Below are 25,389 nucleotides of genomic sequence, written 5' to 3' on the forward strand. Positions count from 1 at the left end.
TGACGTCAAGGCGCACATGCAGAGAGCGCAAAACACCTCAGAATTTGACCTCAGTTGCTCTAAAACTATGGTCCGTGAATGTGTCCAGAATATGGATTGAGAAAAAATGTTCATAACGGTATTATAATAGGCTGTATAATTCAAAAATGTATTCAGGTTGATTCCAAACAAGAGGGGTTTCACATCTGACTCATCAGGATTGCATCAATGAAATTATAGTATACGACCTTCTTCATGTAGGAGGCATTAAGACTAAAGGTGATAGTATTTGTGCTGATAATATCCAGATCAGTTATTGTTATTATCACTAATCAAATAGAGTGGTACATTGAAATAATTCCATAAAAGCCAGAATAATACAGCACACGCAGTAAAAGCTCTTTATTACTATTTAAAATACATGTCATTCTTATACATGTAAAAGCATTTTTATCCTTTTAAATATCTGGACATTGTGGATTAAGGCACAAGATAAATAAAGTACATAGTGAGCACAGACCAGTTTGAAATGGGATAAGGAGCTCAACTCCAAACACACTTTTCATTTGATGGCTTACACAGTCACACATAGCGTTTTTTCCAAAGTAAAAAAAGTGGGTATGGTTTGACAGGAAACAGTAGGTTGTTGCAGTGAAGACATAGGACAACAGCCATACATGTTCCAACAACTATGTGCACATTTCATGTGATAACAAATGTAAGGTTATATACCTGTGTCAGCAGTGCATATATGACAGTTTCCCAACAACATTAACACTTACAGTCTGATGTGTACTGTGATCTTGGGGAGTAAAAGCATTAGAAGCCTTGAACACAATGTGCATGCCGTAACGTGTACTAGGTAAAAGTGTATGAATGAAAAACATCTAAATTAAGACTGGTGTTTATTTATAACAGCCATGACTGACTACCCACATAGTACAGTGTTTCTCTATCAACTGTTGAGTTTAGAGATCTGAAGACACCAATGTTTTGTTAAATAAAAGATGGAATTAAGTAAAATGTATTTATTCAACTACTCTCGCTAAAAGTATGATCCCTAAAAACACTTTAAAAACACAAAGTAGTGTGCAAACTTCCATACATATTTGGCTTAAAACCCACATACAGTTAGATTAAATACTTTTCTCTTTGGTGACTAATTTCAAATGTACAGAGATTACAGGCTTGTATGAACTCCACAAGTTGCAAGAGGAACATCAGAATCCCTTGGAATTTCAATTTATGACATTGGAAAGTTTGTTGAGAAGGTGATCATTTTGACTAAGCGAAACACCTTTTTCTAATATTATTATAAACATTATTTTTAGTCCGCTTCATTGTACATATTTACATGTTGTGTACTGTACATAGTCCTCCCTAAAAGAATAAGGCAGTATGTATGATGGAACTGCGATAGCAAGACAATATTGTTACAGTCCATAACATCTTCGAAGAAGGAATTCTCTTTTTTTATATTTGCCTGTAGATACCTTACATACTATGTACTACTTTTCCTCTTTTGCACAGAATAACTCATTAAAGGGGTTGATAATGTTGCGACTGATGTGTTTAAATGAATATAAAACACTTTACAAAAGCAAGTAACGTAAATAAGAATAATTATAGTAAACATAAAAATAAACTAAAACGCAATGTAACTGAATGGAAAGGCAGTTACGCTCTCTGTACATGTTTGGTAGCATTGCAAAGTAAAAGGAGACTTAGTATAGCACATTTCCCTGTCTTCTCCTGTCCACTGAAGAGCAGTGCTCCTCCCACGCCTCCTGGCCAGGACCTCCTCAATCTTGTCTGTCAGTTTGTATCTACAGCTGAGCAGGTTTCCTCAAACCATCTTCACTTAGCTCATACCTGACAGAAAACAATTATATCTCCAGTTAAGAGAACAAGTGAAAACAAGTCATGTTTTTCCAATACATTTTGTCCAATTATGGCAGACAGATTTGTTTTTCTTCTCTCAATACTATCTTAGTTTAAAGTTATTTTTACTAACCATTGCGTCCAACCCTTAGCAATATCGTCAGAGGTCAAATCCACCAGAACCTGGCAAGGTGAAATTACACAAAAAGGTTAAGTGTAAGACAAAAGGTTATAGAGTAGGCACAGACTTTGAGTTTACTGTAATAATAAATAATCTATTCTGCACATGTACTATCTGAACCAGTAGGTGGAGGTAAGTAGGGGGAAATACAGAGTAGGAAAAAAAAAGAATAATTATAGGTGCCACAGAAAGAAGACAAGAAAATACAAATAAATCCTGTCCATCTTACCTTCCCCAGCAGTCCCTTGTGTTTGGAGAGCAGATGTCCTCCGTTCTTCACGGCTACGTCCAGAGTCCTCCGGTGGAGCTCCACAATCGACACGTTAAACTCAAATCTACAAAGAAAACATCAGTAACACATACACGTTATCTAAAAAATCAGAGCCAAATGAAATTGTATACTATGAAAAGCAAGAAGGCTAAAAGCTGAGCTGCAACTGAGAATTCAATGAGAAGACCACCAATTTCTAAACCCCATGACTACTGTCCCTTACCCCATCTCCCATATTATTATATGTGTGCATCTATACTGAGGACTTAAAGACCAGTATTATCAGCTCACGTCTGATCATAAACTGGGTTGAGTGACTTCTTGTGTGTGTGAGTTTTTCTCCGGCCAGAGCGTCGTTTGTCGGGCAGCAGATACAGACGAACATAGGGGTCTGAGCCGCTCTCTGTGAACGATATCAGGTTCCTGAGGAGGGAGAACCACAAACACATCAAGACACCACTTTCACTCAGACTTCATCTTTCAAAACATTTGGTAAACCTACAATATCATTCATATTTATATGTTGTAGATGTATGTGCACTGTGTTGAGTGAATATGAAATGTTGACAGCGCAATTGGCAATATACAGTGAGTGGTGTACTTGTGTACCTGCAGGCGTGCAACACCACGACAAGCTTGTTCCTCTGAGAGCTGTGTCTCACTGTGAGCTGTACCTCTCCAAGGGGGAAATGACTGGGGCCTGAGCCACTGTGGGGAGTTCATCACACACACACACACACATTCATTCTAATTAATATTTAAGTAATTCAGAAACGATGAGCCTTTCACCAGTCTTTAAGGATCCATGTCTGTCCATTTCGGTCATGAGCATGCTGGAAGTGTTGTGCGAGATAGTGTTAGGCATCTTTGGCACCCTTACTTCTGCAGCTGACGCAACCTCTGCTGCAGCTCCTGTGTGGCGTAAGGGTTGGAGATGTCCGAGGCGATGCTAGGGGTGGGCTCCTTCCCAGCCAGGTAAAGCTGGGAACCAGAGATAGCAAGGTTGGAGCTGCTTCGGCCAGCCTCTGCCAGACCTTTACCCTGACCCACTGCCCCTGGGCTGCCGAAAGAAGGCCCCACGTCCCCCCCACTTCGCCTGGGGAGGTCCTGGGAGGAGGCAGCCATGGAAGGAGGGAGATCCGAGACAGAGCGCGGGGGCTCGGAGACGGAGGTGCGTTGGGAGGGTACAGGGGTGCTGGTGCTGGCCTTGCGCACTTGGACTGAGGATGGGGTCTGGTCGGACTTGGTAGCTTTCTCTAGACACAGCACCTGCGGTGGACGTGGAGCAAAGCATGTGGTTAGTGAGAGGGAATCTGTCTGGAACCAGCTAACATGAGGAGATAGTCCTGGTTTTGACTTAAAAGCCAGAACATGTGACACCTACGTAGTTCAAAGTGCCATCTCTTACCACTGTGTCAACCATGTAATGGTGCGAACCAATGAGGATTCTCCTTACCTTCAGTGCCATCTTGATCTTGAGAGTGCAGCTGGGCCCAGAGTTCTTCAGAGGGAAACGCTTGTTGATCGTCATCTCCTCCGCCTCCAGGAGTTCAGTGAGGGGCACCTTCAACGTCCCCAGCGAGGACTCGTGTTTCTCATCCTTCACCTGAGGACAGAAACAACAGCTGCTTACCACATGTCTGCTCACATTACGAGAATAACCTGCCCTCAAAAAAAAAAAAAAAAGTATTACATCCGATAGAGTTGTGATGCACAACTTGAAATGAATCCCCCATGACACATACATGAACACAAAACCACACATACATGAACACAAAACCACACATACATGAACACAAAACCACACATACATGAACACAAAACCACACATAGATAACTCAAAAACTAAGCTCAACTCAGACAGGCACCACAAAGTAGTCATTCAACGTTATGACCAAACAGTTGGGAACAAAGTAAAGGTTGTCGTACCTCCACCTCCAGCTCCTGGCTCTTGGGGTTGTGAATGAGGAAGGTGAAGGTCTCCTCCCACACTGGCTCATTAGTCTTGAACCGGGTCTAGGGGAAACCACAAGCTATCTGTTATTCACCCAAAGGACTTCATTTAAACCAATGGAACTTTTAAAGCTATATTACATCTGCGTTTTATTATCAGACTTCTTCTCAGAGGTGGGGGAAGTAGAACATGTTTGAACCAACCTTGCTCTCGCATGTTTTGTGGCCGACAGTGAACTGGACGAATGGATTGGGGTCGCTGCTCACTTTCTTACCAGACTGTGAAGAACAGGATCAGATCAGAGACTCGAACCTGTATCCAACATGTCAATGCTGGATGTTTTACATTCTCTGTTTGAATAAACTGATTACAGACAGTATAAAGATATACCTTTATGATTTTTTGATATACCTTTATGATATTTTTTTAATAAGCTGTGACTATAACAACTAATCATTACTAGTTGCTAAAGTAAAGGACCTATAGACTATAACTAGTCCAATACAGACTCAACTGGGTTCAAATGCAAAGTTAAAATGCCCTGCTATTCAATTAAAACTATCCATTTTACGCATTGCTGGCAAAATGTGTCATTACAAATAACATCTGTACTCTAGTTTAAAATAAGGTTTATCTATGTATATGTATCTAAAGCACAGCCCTATTACACCCAGGAATAAAATGGAGATTGTCAGAGGCAAGGTATTTTACAGAATTAATTTGTATGAATTGCTTTGAGTTATGCATTGATTGTCTCAAAACAAAAATATCTTGCAAAGATTATTAGCAAGACAAGGTGCACAAAATGCAGTGTAATCAAACACAAATTAGTAGGTTTATGAGTCTGTTAATCGCTGTATGGAAATCTGTACAAAACATGTACAGTATGCTGTAACAACTTGCTAGACATTCTGAGTGCTCCTGTGGCAGTCCTGCTGGAATACATGGACAGGAAACAGTTGACTGAAACAGGGCAAAGCTGTCACATGGATGTTTGCCGTAAAGTGCATTACACGATGGCGTACCTCTTACTTGTATTATTTCCAACCAATTCTCTGATCGTGACACTATTGTGTTTGTGTGTAGTCTCCCTCAGTGTTCTGACAAACCACATGTGTGCTTCGTTCTGTTACCTTGATGGCCTTATTGACAGAGGCCTTCTTCAACTGGTCATGGTTGAATTCTAATGGATTGTGCTTTAGGTTTTTCCCCAGGGGCAGGAGAGAGTGAACACACACCAGCAGCAGGTTATTAAGGGACAGGAGCATGCGAGGAAGAGGAGGAAGGCCATGGGTACGATGTGAAGCCATGAGTCAATGACACCACCACCACCACCACCACCAGGAAACAGGCATGGAGACAAAAACACACATTAAAAGGTTAATGGAAATACCCAAATGAATCATGAAGATACTTGAAAGGGACATTAATGAGTTGGAGAGACATACAGTAAGGAACATTCTGACATTGGGAAGCAGTCAAGTCAATGATACATGGATGGAGACGACAGTAAAAGAGTGAATGGAATGTTGGCTGATATGGTGAGCATCTAGAATGGTTTGAATGGTAAACTGTGATATTCCAGTCTTTCTTGATAGATACAAGATATACAATCCTCAAATACTTCTACATAGCTCAATCACAAATAGTATAACGTTTAAAAAAATACATCTTATAAGCACAAAGTAAAGGCGCTGATCACTGAGCCATATATTTCACAACCAATTTGAACTACTACTTTATTATTATTCTGGGGGAGTCAGATGGCTGAGCGGTTAGGGAATCGGGCTATTAATCAGAAGGTTGCTGGATCGATTCCCGGCCGTGCCAAATGACGTTGTGTCCTTGGGCAAGACACTTCACCCTACTTGCCTCAGGGGGAATGTCCCTGTACTTACTGTAAGTCGATCTGGATAAGAGCGTCTGCTAAATGACTAAATGTAAATGTATCCTGTGTTCTCTAAACTAATTCTCTTTTCCAGGTGACTTCACTTTCAAAAAACAAAAAACACTATAATGGTGGTTCTGGATATACACTGTCTCAAACAACATTCAGAGGATTTCTTAACACCTGACAATTGGAAAGGTGGGAAAACTCTGCCCTGTATCTATCGCGTGTGAACCATAGATACAGTGTCCTAAAGATGCCCAATTTACACAATGAAAATACCAAGTGCTGCCCCCTAGTGACTGAACATCATAGGTGCAACGGGCATGAAAACATGCATGTAGGCCTGTGGCAGCCCCCTAACACTAGTTGGGAATGGAGTTGGAAGGAGGACAAGCAATCCAGTTAGACCCTAGTGAAAGGGACCAAGTTTGAACGTTTTTCAAATGCTTTCTTCTTTCATATTGTACCCTCTCTGAGAGAGTCACTGGTTAGACATGACATAATTGGTGAAATCAACGCAGTATTCACAGTTTTGACTTCTCCAGTTATGTTATGCTAGTGGTTACTGTACTAAAAGAACGTAACGAAGGAAGAATGCTCTCTTTTCTATCTAGCAATATGCTCAAGTCCAGAAAGTCCCACAAATCATGTCTTAAGTCAAAGTCAACTTTATAATGTCAAAAGTCCACTCCATGCATTTCAGACAAATCAACATGCTCTCTGGGAATTCCTAATGTTCTATTCGTTTTTGTTGCTAACAGGCATTTGCACACAGGAGCCACACTTGAACACTGGGATGCAATAGGCCAACAGACTCACAAATAGCGTCCTATAGAGTGAGGCGGTATTCTCACAAAAGACTAGGCCAGATGCCCGTCTCTCTTTCAAGTAGCCACAGCCCACGTTCCCCTCGAAGACACTCTTCAGGACAAGGAAACGGAGAGAAGGAAGGAAAGAAGAAGAAGCTGAAAAGAGACATGATTGAAGTCTGTCTGCTAGCTTGCGTGCTCACAATATGTAAGACTGGCTGTGAATAAAGGAGAGGAGGAGAGAACTGTTGTACAGAAGATTAAAGGTGAAGCCAGGACAATAACATGTCTCTCTTGAATCAGCCAATCAGAGGTAGAAATGTAAACACTCATCATTGTAGGCTCAAAGCAACACAGCAGATGGATTAGACGCAGGTTTACATGGTTTCCTTTTAGAAATTGAATTTTAGATCCATTTCAATAAATGCATTAATAATTTGTTTACATAAATTGTCAAACTGCACCTTTAATGAAACTTAGACAGCTGAAAAGAGAAAAGCAAGTGCAACACAGGGGTAGAGGGCGTGTCGCAAACTCATCATGCGTATTAAAAAGGCTGACAAATTAGCTTGACTCGCGTCAAGTCAGAAAACTCCAAAAAGCATTTTGGATCATATAATCTACATTGAGTTCAATAGGTTTTTACACCTCTAAGCATTATAATAATATTATTATGATGTGGACGTTATGCACTAGATAAGTAGATACTTCAATCATCTTAATGGCAGTGGAGTAGGCATGAGGTCAGCTAGGTTTCATAGCATTCAAGTTGTTGCAGAGAACAGCAATCTTAACTTTGACAGGAAATGAACACTAAAACAAATGTAAAACATGAAACCTTTTTTGTTTAGTTTTTTAACACAGCTATTTGTTCCGAGTTTATTTCTTTAACAAAGCTAGTCTTACCGGAAGGCTCCTGGCTGAGTCCAGGAAGACCACCAGCAGAGCAGACGAGAGGCCGTCATTGGCCAGGCCTCGGTCAGCCTTGACACTGGACAACACCTGAAGGACAGGCAGAACAGTGCAGTGCTTATAGATACCATACTGCATAGTGATTAACTGTCAGTGGTCATAATCCGATGGGTAACACTGATACCTGATCCAGCTTTTCAGGAGTTGAGAGCAGAGACAGCCACTCCATCCTCAAATGCAACTTCCCCGAAGCCACCTCCTCCAGAACAAACCACTAAAACGGAATGTACATCCAGCCAATGAGAGCATCCGGAATATAATAACATGATCATCTAGTTAGATGGATCGTGTCGTTACAGTAGTTGTCAAAACCATGTTACGGAGCATGGGCAATCCTTACCTCATCCACCTTCTGTTCTTTCTGAAGCTCTGAGATATCAATCATTAAACTGCAAAACAAAAACGGACTCAATGCTCAATGAGATGAATAAAGAAAACCAACAGAACACTATGCTATGGCTGGGAATTGAGTGATTGTGAGATCGATGAGAAGGATCTATTTATTTCAGTGGAGTGCGGTGGCCAGAGTGTGAGCGAGTGACTGGAGTAGACATGCCAGGCCTGTACCTGCCCAGGAAGTCATCCTTGTCTGTGTCCTCGTCAAACAGCTCGATGTCCAGGTGGGGCCCTGAGTTATCATACACCAAAGCCTAAGGAGCACAATCAAACAGCCATTCATATCCACCACACTGTCCACAGTTTAGTGTTTTAGCGGCCTCCAGTCCGCAATTTCTTTATTCTCCTAATTCACCAATTTGAATATGATTCATCAATGTTTGGACAAAGTGTTTTACCACGAATAAACATCAGAAGGTATCGAGGCCTGGTACTGTGCATTCACTGAAACGTTCTGGTTATGGCCAGGAATCAGAAATACCTCGTAGACTTCATTCCATTTGGGGTTGACGTTCTCTTTGATGACCTTGCTCTGGAAGAGCTGTTTGCCAATCTGGATGATCCCATATGGGTCAGACTTGCCCTTGATCAGCCCTCCCAGGAACTTGTCCTTGCCAATCAGTTCCTGAGCCTCAAGGAAGTGAATCCTCAGGACGCCCTGTGGTCAAGAGACAGAGGGGAGGCATTGTGAGTGTCTTGTGTTGTGTGTGCGTGCGTGTGTATCAGACAGAGAGAGAGATCCTGAAAATCAGTGTGACTACGGCAGTATTTGTGTTAGGGTGTGTGTAGTTTGACTATGGGATGTGTGTGTGTGTGTGTGTGTGTGTCAGGTGGTGATGGTTGTTCCATACCTTAGGAATGGGGAAGCGTAGCTGAGCCAGCTGGGAGTCTCCCACCAGAGGAATGGTGATACGGTTGGGCAGGACCAGGTAGCTGTTGATGATGTCCTGAATGAGGTTGTCACACAGACCACTGGTGGAGAAAGGGGGAGAGTGTGAGAGGGAGGGAGGGGAAGATGGCCACAAATAAGACAAAGGAGGTGAAAGAGTGTGAGGGAGAGGAAAACAGAAAGAAAGTGGAAGGGTGAGATGGAAGGAGGAAGATTGGGAGAGACGGGAGTAGAGTGTGTCAACATCAGTCCTCCATTAAAGCTGCCACTCCAAACGAGGGGCGCTGGAGGCTTGGATTCATGTAAAAGGGAACATTGGTGGAGCTGGAGCAAGGTTTACCATAATACTTGGAATTGTGCTTTCGGAGGTGGTTTACCAGTGACATACAACAGAATCTCAAGATTTCTGTACAGTTTTCCCTTTTATTCTGAGTATTATGGTATGTTTTCCTTAGATACGACCCTGACTCCTGCTCTGCAGCTGGCAGTGTATGTCTGCTAAGCTCAGCCTTGGTCCAGCATTCAGGACAGTAACTCAAGCTTGTACAATATATATATATATATATATATATATATATACATACATATACACACACACACACATAAGCTATTGGTTTTTGTGCCAAGTAATCTCTACATGAACTGAATATCCTGTCATCACATTCATCTACAAGCCCCCCCCACAACATCCATATTTACAAATCAACTAAAGGATTTAATATCACTTTATGGTAAAGACATTATGATGTTGAGTACTGATGTTCAGCACAAGAGGGAGCTAGGGTACCGCACTAGTATTTTAGTGGATGTGATATTCTAGGGCGGACCAAGTTACCCTTTGACACTGCCCTGAGGCCAGCTGTAAATGTTTCTCTTATTATGGTTGGGTTAGGAATGTGTAAGGCTGAACTGATCCCAGACATGAGCTGAGGGCCACCTTTATCCTGGTGTCTGCTATTCTCTATCCAAACTGTTTATAGCTGGGCAGATGTCCACGTATTTCCCCTCCCATACTGTCCTTAAAAACCCAGAGAGGTTTTAACGTAATATATCATGTCTATAAAAGGAGGTTGTTCGTTGTATTTGAAGAAAGAGCTTGTGGATCTAAAAAACACAGCCTCCATATATTGGTATTCTGCCAAAGAATCACACGGTAAGTTCAGACCTAGACACCCACACAGTTAGGGGTGACCTCAGTTATCTAGGCTTGGCCGTGAAAGGCAAATCATGGCGGAGGAAATTGGAGACCCATATACATACACACACACACACACACACACACCATGCACGCACAAACACGCCTGCGCATGCGCTTGCACACACACACCCATGAACACACGGATCTTTAAACAGGTAAAACGTTCAGGCTGAACGTGTATTCGGATGTTTCCTTCAAACTTGTGGAACCAGTCAAAGCTTCATTTCACAGAGGGAGCCTAGACAGCACCACAACAAGCTTGAGCTTTGAAAACAAACAACTCCAGGTTACAGACTGAACATGTTTTAGTTCAATTCCATTCAGGCCTGGGTATGAGTATTGCCAGATAACACATCTTACGTTGCTGAATGTCCTTAAAATTTGATAACCAACTTTTCAAAGTCAAAGTTATTACCACAAAATCCTTATCCATGAAGGCCATAACATGGAACAGCCTTCTACCCTTTTAGCTCAATAGCACAGTGCCATATTAGGAGTTTCCAAACAATCCCTGCTGAAATCAACACTACTTACGACCACACAAAAAAAAACATTCCACACATAATACGACAATCATAATTACAACACTGTCACAATCATGTTTCTATTAAACGACTTCATAGTACCACATAATCGAATAGTGAAGTGCAATGATTACAGCAGCCGGACAGCATTGGGCTTATTGCATGAAGGTTGTTTTTAGACAGTGTTTTACATGGTTATTTATAGAGAAAGCCATGAAACAACGGGGCCTGCAGTGACTACTGGAACTATTACTGCCACTGCAACAGAGCTCCACTGCATTGACAAGTTTACCTTGTGTTGAATGTTCTAAATGTTCTCTGCGGAAATAGAATCAAACAATATACATGTAGTCGAATGTCACATATGAACAGAACCTTATGGCTATGAGGAGAGAGGAATGGCTCCCTATGATAGAACGCGTTAGCATTTGAATCCTCCAGGGTTAATAAACACTGCATGTTTGTGTCAATGTTTGGCATGCAACTGTAAGGAGTGTGGACTAGGAACGTCAGATGTGAAATAGTTAATACGGGAGCATTAAAGCCAGGATTCAATAGAGTGCCTGATAGAGTCCTGTCTTCACAGAGCACAGACATGCTGGCTGGGGCCTGCTAAAGCATAACCTCATGTATAATGGGACCTCATCTTGGCTGTGCTGTGGGTCTGGGACTCACAATACTCAGCGATAAACAGCGATAGACAGCCAGCATAATAGCGAGAGAGGAAGAGGGAGAAAGAGCATAAAAGTGAGAAAGGGAGAGAGAGACGAGACAGTGTGGCGTCACGTCCCACGCACACACACCTGCACATGTTCATGTTATCATGAACACGGACAAACAAACAGTATTTCAAACAGACAAACACACGCCTGCTTTCCCATACACCCCCCTCCCCCCCCTAACACTCCCTGAGTCTATGGGCTCTATCACCTGGTCCTCCACAATAGAGCCCTGCTGTTGGCTGGTCCCTGGTGTTTGTGCTACAGTAGGCCTGTCGTCACTGAAGGGACAGAGCTGTTCTCAACATTGACAAGAGAGCAAACACTGATCCAACAGTCGAAACTCTGTACGGCTTTTTCATGCTACAATAACAAACAAAGAAATGACCCAATCTGATTATTGATCCAAGGAAACAATAAATAGTCCCAGGACCACAACTATAACCTCAACCTTTAAGGATTTGATTCTGAGGCTCCATTATGTAGTCCTTTATTTGTGTTTTGCAGACACCTTCTCAATTTATGCACAGCACAACACTAGACCTATTCAGCTAGGTTTGGCACAATGGGGTTGCAACAGTGTTTTCTAGTGATGGTAGGAGAGAGAGACAGAGACAGAGAGACACAGAGGGGGAAGAGAGTTGGGTGTGGTATAAAGTGATAAGAGACCCTGATGTGATCAAGAAGAGTCTTGTTTACAACAGCACTGGTCACTTACTTCAACCCTGGAATGTCCAGAATGTTTGTGAGGCCTGTCCAATTGATGTCCAGAAACTGATAAAAAAAAGAAAGAAAGAATACTTTATTTGAGGGGAAAAAACAGGCACACAAATGTAAATAAGACCAGATGAGCTTAAGAATTGGGTTGAGTGCACTGGTTGAGTGCAGTGGTATTCGACACAACAACCACTCTATTTCAACCTTTTTGTCTCTCCTCTAATCTTGGGCATATTAACATCAATACAGAGCATCCATACATTTTGCAGTACAGCACCTACAGCAGGTAACAGAATGTACACAGAATAATCACTTTCTTTATTTGATCCTTCAGTGGATCTGAGGTATGTGCAAACAATTGGGTTTTTCACACGGGTATCCTGGTGACATCACTGCATGATTCAGCATGGGTCTTTTAAGGCCAACTTGCCCAGATGATAATCAGTGAGACCGGCTGATATTGTTAGTTCTTAGCAGATGGGAAGCGAATGTAATGCTGACATGTGCTCTGCCTTCCTCTAGTGTCTGGACTTGATGCATTATCCTCCATTAAAGAAGGCTACTATCAAAGCAAATCGATAAGCTTCACGACCGTTTATCGGAAGGGTACCCCTCAGTACTGAGGATGTCCAGTCACCTACGGTCAAACACATCATCGTCCATCACATCTTACTCCCTGCTACAGTACTACTGCAGAACATAGCTTATTTTGCCATTTGGTGTGGTCATACCCAGTGTGAATTATACAATGACAAGCCCCCCTGTAATTCGCACCCTGGTCATACCTGACCATGAGTTCTGTGCTCAGGCCCTGCAGTGATACTAACATCCCAACACAGCATAAACCCAAAGCATGACAAACATCTGGAGCCCTTGAGCAATGGATAGAGACCAGACAGACACGGGACAGGCCCACAGAATCAGGAATGACTTCCCGAGCGAAGAATGCTGTGCCGTGACTTGGAGTCATTAGAACATTAAACCAGTGGCCAGGCTAGCTATGTCACTGGTCTAGCTAGTCATGTTGGTAGGGTAGGAACACTGTCGTGGCTATGCACACTCCTAGGCTAGGAGTCCTGCCCAGTGAATCATGGGATCCTGCCACTCCCAGACAACATCACCAAGGCACTGCAGAGTTCAGGTTACAGCAGAAGCTAAACCCCTTTGACATTACCAGTTAAGAACAACACAATGTTACTATATGTGTCAACTTTGAGTTATGACAACGTATGATAGTAGTAAATTTAATTGAACACTTTTGGTTAAATTCTCAGCTTGACTGCTGTGACCTTCTGCAAGACAACTCTTTGTGTTTGACCACTGAGTACTTGGGAAAATCTGTTTAGAGGCCCAACTCATCTTTTGCCATTTAAGGAGTGCAATAACTCTGTTTGGCTAGTTGTCAAGGCAACAAAATATGTGGGCCAAACTTGAGATGTGATGTCACCATGTGTCAGAGAAAAGGGGGTATTCTCTGTGTGTGTTTTTGTGTGTGACAGAATGTGTAAGTGTGTGTGTTTTGCCACCATTTTAACACGGTTGGTGGATTGTGTTTGACTTTCGTCAGCTGCTCAGGACAAGAAAGTCTCTAAAAAGCCTGAGAAAAGGTTAAGCTGCTTAAACTGTCAACATTATGCAAACTGACTGAAAATGTAGTGCAATCAGACACCAATTACTGCTATGGCTTAAAGCACAAGTCTAAAGAATGTCAGTGCACAAAGCAGTAAACATATTTTCCTTCCGTTCGGAATGGTCTCAAATGACCCTCAACATAGTTTGAAACATTCAAAATGACACATGATGTCTGCCCGTCTACAGATTCTTTGGTTATTTATTTCCATAGTGTTTTTCCTAGGTGGTTTTGACTACAGTGCAACATAGCCTTGAGTCAGTAGCAGAGGCTGGCATGCTACAACGAGCACAGTCAGAGCTGTTAGCCAGCTGCTACAGTGGCTTTGCTTTAGGCAGGCGGGTCTGTGGAGAGGAGGGCGTAGTAGCACCGTCTTCCTCAGAGCACAACACTAGATCCCAATAAAAAGACACCATGCAGTTTGTTCTGGACACACAATCCACTACACAGCTGTAAGTGGTGACACCTACAGCAATGGGCATCAGTCTTATGTGCATCTCTGGTTTGCAATACCTTTTAGCTATCCATCAGCTTTTACGGACAATCAGCTCGGCTTAGAGACAGTCCTTCCGACAACCTGAACATCTAAAAGATCAAGGTCGTCTGCAACTGTTCTACTTTATTTGCTCTGTTTAACTACTAGGACAGTGAGGGGTTGACTAGGGCCTTGTACAGATTATTTAGCTTCACTAGACTGGTGATTCTACAGCTCACAAACCATCATTACATAAACACCACAACCCTGACTGATTGAACCCAGTTTGGTTGTTTTAGGTCACAATGGCCTTGTTATAAGAACAGCTCTACAGTTTGTCTGAATAATATACTGCAGGCTTCTGACGTGTTATCAGACCTAAGAACAGCATGTACGCTGGATGAGGACATCAATACAAGGTGTGGGTGGAAACCCCAATAACGCCTCCTGATAATGATGCTGCAGCACTGTCATTTGGGCCACAACCGTCTGATTTCAAGCCTCTTCCAGTCCCCACTGGGACAGAAATAGGAGTAATGTTCTAGAAAAAGACCCATGCTATTTCATGGGTCTGAAGAGAAGCGTCTGGTTCTAAAAATAAATGACTTGAAAGTAACGTCATCCTCAACACAGAGCTGTTCAAGTAGTCAATGACATCCCGAGTATATTCATTGTTTGTTGCGAATGTCACATGAGGGTAGCTAGAATTTTGCTGTCCTAGCCACCAAAGAGAAAGGGTCCTTTTTGTGTCACGGTACATTTTCCTTTGACATCTCAGATCGTCTCCTGGATCTGGAAGGAGTGTCAGACGCAGAGGAAGGGGATAGTCAAGAACAGAATGATAATGACTTAGGAACCACAAGATCTCAAGATCACAGTCCAACACGATGAGTCACATCTAACTGGTGACCGCAAATCTCAGATTGGCCTGCACGTATACCAGCTTTGACTCACTTCAAAAAAATGAAACTTGTAAACAGCATTTTTTTACTTAGATTCCTCTCAGGAACATCGATATTGTGACGCCCACCAGGTGCCGGTACTCACAGGCTTCTGCAGGAAGAAGACCGACAGCGCTCCAATCAGCGGCATGTCCCCCAGAAGAGGCTCCATGACGACACGCAGCGTCCCCTGAAGCTGAGACGGGAACACATGGAGAACATGATCACTCAGTGGGTCAGTGCAGCCAGGGTGTCTTGTGGCATACAATCACAACATTCCATCCTATTGTGTTGAGTTAAAGAATGTCATCATTCATGATGGTGAAAATACTTTAGTTTTGTTTGTCTAGGGCAAGATATTTACTGCAAATACGGTGGATTCATATGTATTTACAACGACAGCGTCTGACACCTCATTGTAACTCACATAAACCCGAAAAATCTGTTTGATATTACATTTGTGTAAACTAATTGTCATGACTTGCATTTAATTCAGGTCCACTTGAAAGTTAAAAATACGGCATAGAATTTCCTCAGGAAATACCTTCCAAATCAGACTTTTTATCTACAGTTAACGTGACTATCTGTCCCAAGCCATATAGCATGACAGGAAAAGCAACTACAGTCCTAAATCTAAACAAAGTTGGGCAAATGTTTGCTTCGGGTTTTTATCTGGGCCTACTGTAGGTGATCTCTGAACAGCAAATATGGCAGTGCTTTGCCTTGACCCTCTACTGTGTCTGGACTCTGCCACCTCTACGGTAATCAGTGACGTGTCAACATACTGCATGTGGTATACCTTCAGTTGCATTTACATAAACAAATATGGAGGTTGTGGCCTTAAATGCAGAGCAGGCTACTTTACATCCACCAACCCGCTGTGTGTCACTTGTTGCGTGTCGTGTGTACAACCCTCTCGTACCTGTATGCTCTTTATGCCCGCTCGGCAGTAGTATTTTTTGATGTCCACATCTATTTCCGTATTCCCGACAAAGCTGAAAATACAAGGTAGTATGTAGTAATGTGAAAAAGTCACAAATACTTGAGTAGTTAAGAGAGTAGTCAACCGTATCAAAATGTACTGTACCTTATCTGCAGGTCCATGATGATCTGACGTTTGTCCACGTTCTCACTGTACACCTTCACCCCGTTCACCCTTAAAGGCTGTAGGAGAAGGCAGAGAGGAGGACATCAGTGAGTTATCATGGACTGGAGATATGTGGTGGTGGCATATTAAGACATGAGGAAATGCATGTATATGATGTTAGAAAACCTATGGTACATCAACATAGGTAAAAAAAACCCTACCATTTTAAATACAGTTTACTGTTAGAAAAACAAGATGGCTGTCAGTCACGTTGAGCCCATTGCCTCCTAGTGAAGCCATGCCGGCAGCCCTCTCACCTTGTCCCCCATGTCTATCTTGGTGAAGCTGAAGGTGCTAAGGTGAGGGTTAGCCCCCTTCACTGCCGGCTCGATGGTCTCCCGGAAAAGCTTGTCCACAAACTGACAGATGTACGGCCACATCTGCTTCACGGTCTGAGAGGAGATAAGAGGGGAAACTCCAAAATCAATAGAGGTAATGGTATTCATTTTGATTTATTTAACACTGGGTACCATCTCAGTAGTTGGAGTAATGAACATGGTCCTTGGAGCAGTGTAGGACGTACACTATACAGTTGAAACCTAAAATGTGTTTCTCCTCTTTAATGTCGTTAGATATGGCATTTGCATTTACTTCAACGTGACACTGACTACTGGTTGATTTAACAAACAGATAAATATGATGGGATGCGGTAACAAAAGATGTATTGGAGTAAGCAGATAGGAATGTCCTGGTGCCTTCTCCTTCCCTGCCTGTTCTATTCATTCTATAGGTGTGGTTCTGCTATATGACACCATGGCTTCAGATATTAAAGTCACACTCAGTGGCCCCTTATGCTGTTCATTTGTTTCTCTAGGATTATCACAGGGATCATAGTATGGTACAGTTTGTGTGGCTTTGCCTTATGACACAGAACTTTACAAATTTGAATGTAGCAAAGTAACTAGGGTAAGAGCTAAAGCCCAACACAGCCATTGTTCCTCCTCTCTTCTCTCATCTCCTCTGTTACATCTTGGTTAACCCCATGAGCCGGATCCTTCAGTTGGTCTGATAGTTACTGGATCATTCTCCCCTCAGGGGAGGCTGGTACTGGAACAGGAGGTAGCCCCACTCCAGATACACTGCCTATTTATAGCCTCAGTCTGATAGCTAATGCTAATACTGACTAGCACATGTGGAGAAGGGTAGAAGAAGGTGCTGTGAAGAAAGAGAGGGGTTGGTACAGGGAGGGATAATGGAGGGAGGGGAAAGAATAAAGGGAGGGATGAAGGTAAATAGTAATTTAATACCTTGTTGAGCCATTCCACTCTCTCAACGTCTGGGAAATGGACCTGCAATAATGGAGAATGGTATTGATTAATACAGGCGGTAATGAGTAAAGCTTTGGAAAATGGTTCAAATCCTTCTGTATCATTCTACAGCAAAGATGCAGTAAAGACTGATCACACAGGTTCAGTGTGGCACATTTTTGGGTCAAGTGCCTTTCTCAAGAACACAATGGCAGGATAACAATAAAGATTTAAAACCAGGAGTAGCATCCATACTCTATGGGAACTAGCAATAGTTCTACAGAACTGACCCAGTCCTTTTCATTTGTTTAGTACAATATTATTTATCCATCCAGCATTGACTACTATCTGTGAGAGCCAACCGAGGCTGTTATCCATAGTCCACAACATTACAATAGCTCCTGGGAACATTGATATACAGTACAGCCCACACACAACCATCCAGCTGACTCAGCCAAGTCAGCCTTTTCACCCATCGCCAAGCAACAACATCAACATAAAAACAGACTGTAAATTCATCCTTTCTCCAGTCATTTAGATGATTTTTGATCTTCAGTACAGTGATTGAATCATCCACGTACAGTCGTTGTTGCCCATCCAGGCATGTCTAATCATGAACGGCCTCGTTCAACACAACAGAGTAGCAGCCTTATCGGAAACCTCCAGAACGGCTCTATCTGCCGGGGAGAGAGGAGCGTGGGGAGGGGGACAATGACAGGTCTCAGGCTGGAGGAAAAGTGCTGATTCCACTGGGTGGATTCAAGGACTTGATCAGCCTGACGGCCTGGGAGCTGCAGCTGCATCCCGGCTGTCTGGGGATGCTGGGAGAGGACGGGTGTGACAGAGGCATTAGTCTGTTATGTAACATTCAGACGGAGCTCGCACGGCCAGCTCCCTCTCACTAGAACTGCTTCATATACTGATTCATATGGATACGCAAACACACAGATTATTATGTGTATTATCATTACTTGCAGTACACATACGTGTTTGTTCACAAGTTAGGGCACTCAGTATACTGCATACCAGCAGGCAGTGCATTATACCAGCAGGCAGTGCATTCCTGTTCTAATCCACTAAACACTGATTACCTCATTGTTATGGATTAAATAATTAATTTCAAGTAGCTGGGACACTTTAGTCAAACTGCCATGGTTATAATGTCAAAGCATAAACTTTAGTAAAGGAGTCGAACGGTGATCAGGGGTGGTTACTGTTCACATAGAGCTGAAATCAAATGATCATTTATTTTATGTGGCATAGAGTCACACCTGTCCAAAACGACTTCTTTAGGAGCCCACATAGTATGCAGGGGCCACAATGGAAGGAAACAGATATTTGGTAGCTGACCCTTTAGTGAAACATGAACCCACTTTCCTCTCCTTTTAAGGTTGGCTGCTGACAAACAATAGACCTAGTTTGTTCAGGCTGCCCTTCTTAAAAGAGAGAGAGAGACAGAGAGAGAGGAAGAGAGGTAGAAAGAAAGCAGGAGAGGCAGAGAATGAGACAGAAAGACACAGAAAAACAGGCAGGAGAAAAAAAAAGAAAAAGAAGAGAGAGGCAGAGCAAGAAAGAGAGAGAGATGGGACCACTAAAAGTGAGACACAAAATAGAGAGGGGGAGGATCTTGTGTCTTTCACAAGCCCAGTGGAAAAGCAGAAAGATTCAGCAGTAATTCCTGACAGAAAGAAAGCCAGGAGGCTCTGACTCACTGTTGTGCTATTTCCTGGTTTAGTCTACCAGTAGAATATGGTTTCCAACCATTTGCTGTGCCACTGACAACACACGAGAGAACAACACAACTAAGAAGCCTAAGTAGACTGTGAATCACACAATGATACCAGTACAGTAAAAAAAGCTAACATCGATACAGATTAGCAGACAGAGGGACCATAGGTTTAGTCCATTATGGAAATCGGTCGGATTCACTGCAGAGAGGCCTATCAGTGCAGAGAAAGTACAACCTCTCACTGCAGTTTATTCTGGAGTCCCAGTTCATGCAACAGATGTTTGTCAATTCCAGCTTGGGCAGTCGGCTAGGGGTAACCTCACTCCAATCACATATTATGCACACTTTCACACACACACGCGATGTCAGATCTGATCTGTATCAGCAGGCTATGTAACAGAAGCAATTTGAAAATGTGACTAAAGCCCAAATCCAACTGTCAATAAAGATCCATTGAGTTTGCTCTATGAGTCTCCTTCTCATCCTGCACCTGATATACTAGGCTAACTAACTCTCATTTCGTTTCAATAATCAATCTCACTGATTCAAAAGTCAAAATGCAGTTACTGGGTCAGAAGCCCACTCCTGTCCAAACAAGCAGGTCAAAAGGGAATGCTACCTGGCCCACTTAAATGTGCACAATCAGCTGTAACTTGGACTGTGGCTAAACAGTGAGTCCAGATAGTAGCGTTGTGTCAACACGGAGGGCAAGACAAAGTATATCACAGGACTGTTGGCCTCACCTAAATTTAGGCCTTTAGGGGTTGAGTGGGGGATGGTGAGGCGGGATGACACTATTATACAGGAAACCTGAGTCAACCACTGTGGCAAGTCTCAAATCACACCCATGAGCCTCTTATGATTTACTACCATTTGGGTAACTTTTACAAGTGTTTTATTTCCATTTTACACTGCTCCTTGAGCAGTGCTTTAAGCTGTTACTATTATAACCGCAAGCCACAAATATGGCAGACATAGTGTTTGGTAAAACTTGTGAAAAGCATTTGTAAATTATGTTAAATCTCACCCACAGTGCTAGTATTTAGGTGGTTGGTTGCTCAGCTAGATACAGTGTGTAGTCAATATTGGCCTGTGTTGATTCTACTAGGCATGTGGTTGAGTATGTATTACACACCTGCTGCAGTGTCATGGCTTTGAGAATGTACATGTCAGCACGACCCTGCTCGATCGCTCACACACACACAAACACACGTGGACGTCTTTCGATCCCTCACACATCACAGTTGATGACACGATAGGGCGACTATCCCAGTCACAGACAGACATATCTTTCCCCTTCAGACACACTGTCAAGGAAGTCTCATTGAAATAACACACTAGAGGCACCGGAAGATGAATGATTGAGGAGCCGTGAAGTAGCTAGCAGGCCTGCTGCTCCTAGAGCACATTTAAAGCAGTTTGTTTCCTTCCCCCACTTTCTAGACTGCCCCACCCTTTGGCACATCAAAAGACAAAGGCCCACCCTTGCCAAGTCACCAGTCGAAGAAGGAGGGGCGGATAGGCAGTAGAAGGCAGAGGGTAAACCATTCTAAGTCTTGACAATTCCTCCATAGAACACAGTACGGCAAAATAATACAATTTTATGATATGTTTGATGTAATACATACGATGTACAAAAAGGGTGTGCTCTGTATGCAAACCAAACCACAAGTAGACAACACTGAACATTCTTGCCCCCGTAGGCTGGTTGAGTTATACACCGCACTGAAAGCCCTCATTCCAGACATATTTGCTGGGAGAGAAAGTCTAGAAGGGTCTATGACTCTCAACCAACGCCTGCCTTGATCCACTGGAGCTTCAACTGACCTGTGGAGGGCACAGCACAGTCATCTCCACCCAGTGGTCATTGCTTACTGCATTAAATGTCTTACATGTACGGGTGGCCCTCTATGAAGAACAACCCAGGTGACAGTCGTTCTTGTTGAACTGATTGCCATGTAGGCTGACGAGGTGTACAGGTAGCTTGTCTGAACCTGTCGTGACTTAAAAATGTCAAAACCCGTCAGTGCTTTTATTTGGGGCTATTAGCCGGCAACAAATACTTACATAAAATGATCATATTAAACATGAATACTATCCCCATTTTCCTCTTCACCAAAACGAAATAAACACCAGAGATGTATGGTTATGAGAAATGTTCTTTTGGAATGTTTCTGAGCGTGTCTACATTCTAAACACATGGCCCCATGAAGAGTGACAGCAGGGCATGAGTGGAGCGTTACAATACTCCCATGTTGACAGGACAACCCTATAACACTGCTGTCTCTCACTGATGATGCGTAATCAGAGGCGGAGCATCTGAGAGCCAGACAGGGCCAGGTATACCAAGCCCATGTAGTCTCACGTAAACCAGGCCAGACTTAAACGCAACTTGAGGAGCATGGTGTTCTACATAGTGAACTAGACTGATTGTGGTCAAGTTCTTAACACTACATGAACTGTGTGCCTGTTAACACACCCCAAAAAATACATTTACATTTTGCTAACTATACTATTCTATTTTGTTATGACTAGCAGATACGTAATACAAGTCTGTAAACCACACCGTCCACCATACTGATGGCTACTGAAATGAAACATACAAGTCAGTATGAAGCCTTTCACAGCAAGCGCAGGACATGTCTGTTAGCCTGTGACACTCAGAATCTTCCTTCAGAAGGAGCCCCAAGACTGGCTGCCCGACAGGGTTACAATCCAGAAGTATTAATAGCCTTGAAACTGGAAGGCTAGTGATGGTAATCTGCTGAACAACATAACTCAACCACCTACTGACTAAGAGGACATGCCATGTAACAAAGACTGGAAAGTAGAGATAATCAAAGGTCACTCAAACGAGCACTCAGGTACTGTACCTACTATGGTAGTCTCTCATGCCAATGTGCAAATGTGTTAAGTTGATTGCTAGACCTGGTCAACAACTCCACATGATCAACTAAGGATTCGGTATAACAAGCATTGTTCCGAGTATGAAATTAAAGGTGTGAGTGGATCATGTAACCGAGGGGTGGCTACTACAGCATATCCCCTGTCATAACAGCAGCTCTGAGCCTAACATGTAGGGCCTAATATAACTTCAGAGGAAATAGAGACGAGTCTCATTGGTTTAGTCAAAGGAACTATGCACACTTTTGCGTTGTAAATAATAGCCCCGCCAAAACATAAACATTTGCAATTTAATCACAATGAGCTTTCACATGAGTCTTTCTGGAAGGCCAGGTGGAAGGAGTTTGCTCATTAGAGAATATTTCATTTGGTTCCATTTGGGCAGACAAACTCAGGGAAGCACAGCTCAAGTATTGGGATTTCTGTAACCACGTTTTGTTACAACTGCATAGCCTGGATGAACTGTGGACTGCTATTGACACCTCTCTGAAGACTTTTCCACAGTTTGGACATGATATGACACTGTCTTCAATTCCTGTTCTTTTTAAGGGGGAAAAAGCCAGTGTGACTGAAGTGTAGGTTGGTAATATCGTTTTCTGCTGGTCATCTGCAATTCAGTTTTACTTGTCTGATGACTGAGTTAAAGTCATCTAATAGTAGGCTACACATGCATACGTTTTGAACAATGGGAAACTTATGAAATCAGGAAATTAAACAGTGTTGATCTGATGAGGCACAATAGCTATTACATACATCTTTTAAGGTCAGCATAAATAAATATCAGATCTAACGTATCAGATGAAGGAGACTGAGAAAATGCCATGAGTTACTAGGAATGTAGAAATAGTCGTTTTTAAAAGCTCCTAAATGCCATATGAACAATGCACTCTAAACAGTTGGGTTAGTTGTTGCAGTTGAGCTAGGGTACTGTTGCGCACAACGTGACGACGACTAAATTGAACTTACCCAGGGTGGCAACTCGGAAGTAGGCAAACTTTGCCTCACTGTTTTTTCTTCATGCACCAAAAACGCCAAGACTCGGTTAAGTCTCGTGCTCTTATTTCCATGGTGTCTTCTGTACCAGAAAAAAGTGGCAAGTCCAACAAGAATCCAGCTAAAGCTGAACTCAAAATATCCCAAAACATAAATGGGAAAAATAACGATGAAAGTCTTTGCAAGTTTCATCAACATCTGAGTGACATCCGTAATGGCTGATTGTGGCTCATCATCGGGATCCACCGGAGTGATTGGGTTTGTATTGGTGCCATTTGGACTGTTGGGTTTATCCGGTCCATTTTCCTTGACCTGCCCTGCGGAACCTAGCTTGGACCCTGCATCTTGCACTCCATTGTTACTCATTTCCACTCTACAAAAGAAGTTAAAAACATGTTTAAAACGGTATCATACACAGCACTAGCGTTACGCAAAGGGTTGGTATAATAAACATGATACATTGTTTTTTCTCAACCGTTAAGCAAGCGGACGGTGAGTACAGAGCAGGTGATACATTGAGTTCTGAGAGCGCAGGTCAGAAGGCAGATCTATCAATCTTCTCAACTGGTTTACGGAGGTTTTACACAGGACCAGAAATGTGTATCGGTTTAATCTAACTTAATTTAGTTAGTCCTGGTAGGACTGTACTCAGTACATGCAGTAAACAGTAAACCGACTCACCTTTTCTGTCTGCGACATTCATAGGATAATACTGAATTCAGAATTCCAGACCCGTGGAGTGCATGGCGTCTTTCGACCAGTTTCCAGCTCTACTTAATCCCTTTACCACATCCTGCCTTCGCTTGGTGTGCCTTTCGGTCCTACACGCACTTCGTTCAGTCTATTGGCTCAACCCACTTCTCGTTTTTCTAGCAGGAAACTGTCATTGTCAGGATAGGTCAAACTCATGAGCGGGGGTTTTTCAAAATGTATTTTCATGCGCCATCTCGTGGTTAATGAAGTTCATCCAAAATACTAAGAAGTACAAGTAGCCTACAATAAAACAGAAGTAAAACAACATCATACTGCAATATCTATTCAAGTCGAGCCTTGCAGTAATAGGCCTACATAAACATAACCAAACAAAATACAAAACACTTTATTTTAGGATGTAAAGGACTTTCTGTGACAGGGAAAGCTTTTTCAAGTACTCTGTACCAAAGTATTTCCCCCACTAGATGTCAATAGAGACTTGAAATGATCAACACCAATAAAAAGGCCCCTGCTCTCAACAGCTCGCTCGTTATCAACTGTAGAACGCCTTAGGCAAACGCCACGTACAAATACGGCCTTTGTACAAATATTATTCAATCATTCATAGGCATATAACTAAACTTAAGACATTTGCAGTTCTATTCTTTAGCCTAGGCCTATATATTTCACTCTTAAGTGTTTACAGTAGCCTAATGCAAATGGTCAAGCTAAATCTACTGTATGTGAAATCAGAGTTATTTTTATCCAGAGGTTCTGTACATGTTTCTCATCTTGAGGATGGCTGTGGTCCTTAGCGTGGGGTGATTAGGAAGAATATACACATGAACACTGAGCAAATGTACTTATGATTGTGAACAATCGAAGATAAAAGAAGAGTATATTCCCACACTGTATGAAATCGAAATGAAAGATACACAGATGTTGGAAGCTTTCTTCTATATTCAGGTAAAGTCTGTCCCTTGTGGGAATTTTAAAACATCACTTTTCTTACAATCATTCTTTTTATGATAGGGGACCTTGAATATCCCCCCAAGTGAAAGAATGTCTGTGGAACAGTTTCATCATTATTCACTCAAGGAAAACTTTCATAAAAGCCCCGAAGCACACAACTTTTGAAATCTCACCTTGATAAATTCTAGGAGAGTAAAAAAAAAGGTGCTTGAACTAGCACTAGTACTATTTCCATAAATAGATGGTTTTCTGATATATGTACAGCAGTGTCATGTAC

The 25,389-nt window shown here is 42.5% G+C and overlaps 1 protein-coding gene across 3 annotated transcripts; it reads right to left on the reverse strand.

Annotated features, from left to right (window-relative positions):
* Nucleotides 1–366: 366 nt before the first annotated feature.
* On the reverse strand, nucleotides 367–24,288 carry esyt2a (extended synaptotagmin-like protein 2a). 3 transcript variants are annotated; one of them, XM_047026874.1, is made up of 24 exons: nucleotides 24,129–24,288; nucleotides 23,421–23,820; nucleotides 17,822–17,863; nucleotides 16,832–16,966; nucleotides 16,515–16,591; nucleotides 16,350–16,422; nucleotides 15,534–15,623; nucleotides 12,383–12,438; nucleotides 9,186–9,306; nucleotides 8,816–8,992; nucleotides 8,506–8,588; nucleotides 8,279–8,327; nucleotides 8,063–8,152; nucleotides 7,873–7,968; nucleotides 5,400–5,462; nucleotides 4,470–4,544; nucleotides 4,242–4,328; nucleotides 3,769–3,918; nucleotides 3,193–3,581; nucleotides 2,922–3,020; nucleotides 2,604–2,735; nucleotides 2,271–2,376; nucleotides 1,994–2,043; nucleotides 367–1,851 (listed from the first exon to the last, which is right to left on the reverse strand). In XM_047026874.1, exons 2-24 carry the CDS (start codon nucleotides 23,811–23,813, stop codon nucleotides 1,806–1,808), a joined length of 2,679 nt encoding a protein of 892 aa, XP_046882830.1. In that variant the 5' UTR covers nucleotides 23,814–23,820; nucleotides 24,129–24,288; the 3' UTR covers nucleotides 367–1,805. The 3 variants fall into 3 exon arrangements, with proteins under 3 accessions (XP_046882830.1, XP_046882829.1, XP_046882831.1); XM_047026873.1 differs by lacking the exon at nucleotides 5,400–5,462 and adding an exon at nucleotides 6,977–7,078; XM_047026875.1 differs by lacking the exon at nucleotides 5,400–5,462 and having other exon boundaries at nucleotides 24,129–24,287.
* Nucleotides 24,289–25,389: the final 1,101 nt, after the last annotated feature.

The sequence above is a fragment of the Hypomesus transpacificus genome, chromosome 10 (assembly GCF_021917145.1).
Source record: "Hypomesus transpacificus isolate Combined female chromosome 10, fHypTra1, whole genome shotgun sequence".
Classification (NCBI taxonomy): domain Eukaryota; kingdom Metazoa; phylum Chordata; class Actinopteri; order Osmeriformes; family Osmeridae; genus Hypomesus; species Hypomesus transpacificus.